This window comes from Octopus bimaculoides, chromosome 14 (assembly GCF_046866305.1).
Source record: "Octopus bimaculoides isolate indiv1 chromosome 14, ASM4686630v1, whole genome shotgun sequence".
Classification (NCBI taxonomy): Eukaryota; Metazoa; Mollusca; class Cephalopoda; order Octopoda; family Octopodidae; genus Octopus; species Octopus bimaculoides.
In genome coordinates this window covers 53,571,349-53,576,348 of record NC_142941.1, presented here as the reverse complement: position 1 = coordinate 53,576,348, position 5,000 = coordinate 53,571,349, and the positions used below count along the sequence as shown (strand labels likewise).

Here is a 5,000-nt window from a genome sequence, read left to right as displayed (position 1 = left end):
AAAGCAGACATTAAATGACAATGGTGATGATGATGACGATTTCTTTATTCCGTCAATGTATTCCATCTCTCATTTGTTTATAATCCCAAAATATCAAACTACAAGATAAAACTTCATCTGTTGTTCTGTTTCCATTTTTCTATTTCATTTTGCATTGTTCTGGCCTGATCAAAAAAGTTTCTATACCATATCATATCACACAATGCTTCACCCTGTTTTAATATACGCCTACATCTACATCTCTCTCTATATATTTTATACCCCATATACATACATGCATACAAAAATTACATAACCCCTACTTTTACCTGCATTTAGGACTTCCAAAGTCTTTATGTAAGTTGATAGCATCACCTCAACTCTCCATATCTATACCTATTATCAATATTATGAAATTATTCTTTTGAATTCAAACCCCTAACTCTCACTTATTAATCCATTAGCAGAAGAAAAGGTTATTTGTCTAATTCTGCCAATTTTAGTGTTAGCTACTTATTCCATATCGTAGTTTTCTCACTTTTTCTTTAGTTTTTCCCGTTTTTAACTTTTTTGGCGTCAACTTTTCTTCTGACTAATTTTCTGTAAAATCAATTATCTAACATACCTTACTCCAATGGAAAAACATTTGACTTGGAACTGACAAGTGAATCTATAAACCTATTTCCTTTGCTAAAAGCCATTATATCTACAATTCAATGAAAGAAATAAACATAGTTCACTGAAATTCTTCATACGGCAATTACTTCCGTTTTATTTTTAAAATCTAAAAGCTAAGTTAAGAGTCGGGTTTTTTTACATGTTTTCATGAAGTTTTTTTTTCTTACTATTGTAGAGATTTTCTATCCACCCACCACCCAGTTATTTATTATATTACTATTAGAAATTCTTTCTATGTTAAAGAATATGCAAAAAAAAAAAAAGATTTCTGCTCATTTTTTTAATTTTAAAATAATTCTTCTACACAAGTCTATCCAAATATAAAAATGATTATATACTGAAAGTGTTTCATCTCCTGCTAGGAAGTGTCATTTTGATTCACGCTTTCTTTTGCAATGTATTTTAAATTTGTGAAAAAAGAAAGACACATTCATTATTATTATTATTATTATTATTGATTGTATGTACTTAAAAGCAATGAAAGTAAATGTTTTATTGAGATTTTAGATTTGTGATAAATTCCACCTGCTTAGTTCTTTTGGTCTTTTCCTATTAGCTTTTCAAACCCAGCAATTTCACCGCTGCCACCGACACCGCCGCCACCACCACTATCGCTGTATATTTAACACTCCCCCCCCCCCCCCATCACACCTCCACTGCATCTTTTATACAAAGATTACAGTTGAGCAGCTAAGTATCACTGCATCAATGTTTGGACTGCTATAAGCTGTTAGAATCTGTACTGTTGCCGTGTAGTTGAGCACTCCCTCTCTCCATCTCCTTCTCCTTCCCCCCCCCCCCCCCCCCCACCGCCGTTACTGATATTTTTCCTGGTAGGGACTCTTGCTATATGTTTTGTTAGCTTTCTTTATCTCTCTCTCTCTATCTCTCTTTCTTTTTCTAACTTTAACTCCTCCCCCTGTCCTCAGCATTGTTGTCATGGATGTAACTAAATCTGTGGGTGATGCTGCAACATTTGTAATTAGCAATGATGGCAGATCTAGAGCACACATACAGAATGCAATTAAAGCTCACCATTACTTGTATACTGGGTGGTGGTGGGGGGAAGCGCAGGGGGTGGGGAGGAGGTCTGGAGAGGGATGTGACTGAAGCTGAGGCTGTGGCTGGGCCGGGCTGAGTTGGGGGTGGGGGATGGGGGTCGCGGATTGACGGTAGGTGGTGGTGGTGGTGGTGGTGGTGGTGGTGATAACGGTGACGGTGGTGACAGCGGTGAGAGGTGGGGCTTCGGGGAGAGAGAGAGAGAGAGAGAGAGAGAACTAAGCTATAGATTTCAGGGTCAGCTCCAGCTACGATTGAATTGCCGATCAAGTGGCAAGAACAAATAAATCAACTTCACTAATTGATTTATTACTCTGAGGTGAGCAGGCAATTAGTATTTTCTGAAATATATGTTTTACTGACTTGTTACTGGCTTCCCATGATAAAAGCGGAGGTTGTGCTTCTTCATTATTTCGGATTTAACAAAATCCAAGCTTGTCAGATAAAATATAGACAAATTTAACATTTGTTTATATATATATAGGTATATAGATATATACACACACACATAATTATATATAGATACATACAAACATACATACATATATGTATCGCCGTGGCACTCCGTCAGTTACAACGACAAGGGTTCCGGTTGATCCGATCAACGGAACAGCCTTCTTGTGAAATTAACGTGCAAGTGGCTGAGCACTCCACAGACACGTGTACCCTTAACATAGTTCTCAGGGAGATTCAGTGTGATGCAGAGTGTGACAAGGCTGGCCCCTTTGAAATACAGGTACGACAGAAACAGGAAGTAAGAGTGAGAGAAAGTTGTGGTGAAAGAGTACAGCAGGGTTCGTCACCACCCCCTGCCAGAGCCTCGTGGAACTTTAGGTGTTTCTGCTCGATAAACACTCACAACGACCGGTCTGGTAATCAAAATTGCGATCCTATGATCGCAAGTCCACTGCCCTAACCACTGAACCATCGCACTTCCACTATAGATATATACACACATACACAATTATACATACATATATATATATATATACATGCATAATATATATATATGTATGTTTATATCTAACTTTTACCGTGACTATAATAATTAAGTAAAAAAGTTTTTTTTTTTTTTTTCTTCAAATTGGCTAGCAATTACATTTAAAGATTTATATTAAAAACAATTTAGCCAGTACATGGTTTTTGAAATTGAAAATTTACAAAAGATTGTTTTTAAAAAAAAACTTAAAAGAAACTTTCCGATGCCAGTTTAAGAATGGCCATTCAGAAGTGAAGATCCTCAAACTTTATATTTGGTAGAATGCTATATTTCGGCACCATCTTTTGCTTACTTTAAATTGGAATGGTGACTATGAAACTTTCTTCAGATTTTCTTAAACAAGGTAAACCAGTGTTTTATTTTTTTTTTTTTAAAGTTAATTTGCTAGTGTATACACAAATTAAAATTCATTTCAAAACTTATATTTGAGACAACTTGCTTGTCAAATAATTTGTTTAAACTTTTGAATTTACATATATATGAATCTTCAGAAAGTATTCATCTTCATCATCATCATCATCACCATCATCACCATCGTTATTAGTATTGTTATTATTTATTGTTATTATTATTATTATTATTATTATTATTATTATTATTATTATTATTATTGTTGTTGTTGTTGTTAAGGCAGCGAGTTGGTAGAATCGTTAGCGGCATTTCGTCCATCTTTATGTTCTAAGTTCAAATTCCACTGAGGTCAACTTTGCCTTTCATCATTTTGGGGTTGATAAAATAAGTACCAGTGAAACACTGGAGTCGATGTAATCAACTAGTCCCCTTGTTTCAGGCCTTGTGCCTATAGTAGAAAAGATTATCATTATTATTATTATTATTATTATTATTACTTTGGGAGTTTTATTTGTTTTTTCTTTGTTATTCTATTTACACGTTCTAAAACCCTTTGTATCGTCCTGTTTTGTCATTCCATATTGCTTTTGTATTAGCCCTTGTGGCCAATAAAAGAATAAATTATCATCATCATCATCATCATCATCATCATCATCATCATTATTATTATTAAATGCATGTGTACATAATTTCTATTCTTTTGAATACGTTTATTAATGAAGGGACAAGAACTTTACCTCTTTTTATATGATCTTAATTTTGTTTCCTGGTCGTAAACAAATCAAACATTATGTAATTATTTTTGTTGTTTGTAACAACATGGTAACAGTTTAACCAGAATCATCTACACCTCGGGCTGGTTTTGCGACCCCTCATCACTCTCACAACTAGAATCCCCACCCCACTACCTTGTATTCCACTGTCACCACCACCACCAACTTCTGGCTATTTTCACCTGATTTTCATGTACTTCAATGATGTTCATTGATGGTTTGTAGCTGTTGTTGTCCTCATTGTAAATATGCGTTAGGCCCAGTAGATATCTAAATATCTCCTGTTCTCCTGATATCAGAACTTTCAAATATAGGCACCACATAAGCTGTAACGAAGAATTCATGAAGCCTACTCCCTTTTTTTCCCCCACTGTGGTCTAGGGAAAGTTTTCCTCTCTGTGCAGTCACCCTCTAGGTGTCGGTCTGCACAGCTGCTGTAAGATGTCCAGTATTTTGCACTTTGACATAATCAATGACAACTACAATAACAACAACAACAGCAATACTCAACTACATCATCAATAATTTTCTCCAAACAAAACTACAAAGTTGTCTCCTTCAACAGACTGATGTAAATTACTTTGAATGGAAACATTTTGACAAGACAATCTGCACCTGACATGCTGTCAGTTATGACAACGAGGGTTCCAGTTGATCCGATCAACAGAACAGCCTGCTTGTGAAATTAGCATAAAAGTGGCTGAGTACCATATTTTAACATATATAACGAACCCCCTAATTTGGGGGGCTTAAAATTTGGAAAAAAAAGTTTTGTAAGGGATTATAATACTATCTGTATATAAGAAACTCCTATATTTTTTTAACCTAAATTTTGACAAAAAGGGTTTTTTATATACGTTAAAATATGGTACTTCATAGACATGCTTAACAGGGGTGTATATTCTGGGTATATTAGGTCTGCACTGCACACCCATCAAAAATGGCAAATTCGTTATAAATATTAACCTCACTCGTTAATTTAATCCCAAATCTTTATGGAAAACTTTTGTTATGCCCCTGCTTGAAATTTGGTGGCATTGGGTGTGGCAACACACCCAATACAACAACCATTATATGCCACTGGTGCGTACCCTTAACATAGTTCTCAGGGAGATTCAGTGTGACACAGCCTGTGGACAAGGCTGGCCCTTTTGAAATAC

The 5,000-nt window shown here is 35.4% G+C and overlaps 1 protein-coding gene across 2 annotated transcripts in view; it reads left to right on the top strand.

Annotated features, from left to right (window-relative positions):
• The window catches only part of LOC106867708 (uncharacterized), a 151,286-nt gene that overhangs the window by 101,194 nt on the left and 45,092 nt on the right, over positions 1 to 5,000 (top strand). The window contains exon 1 of one of the 2 annotated variants that reach the window (XM_089362955.1): positions 1,330 to 3,059. The exons of the other annotated variant lie outside the window; for it this stretch is intronic. Within the exon in view, the coding sequence (XP_089219081.1) occupies positions 3,020 to 3,059 (40 nt within the window). The 5' untranslated portion in view covers positions 1,330 to 3,019. Of the gene's footprint in view, positions 1 to 1,329; positions 3,060 to 5,000 lie in introns of those variants that run through there. 2 annotated transcript variants of the gene reach the window in all.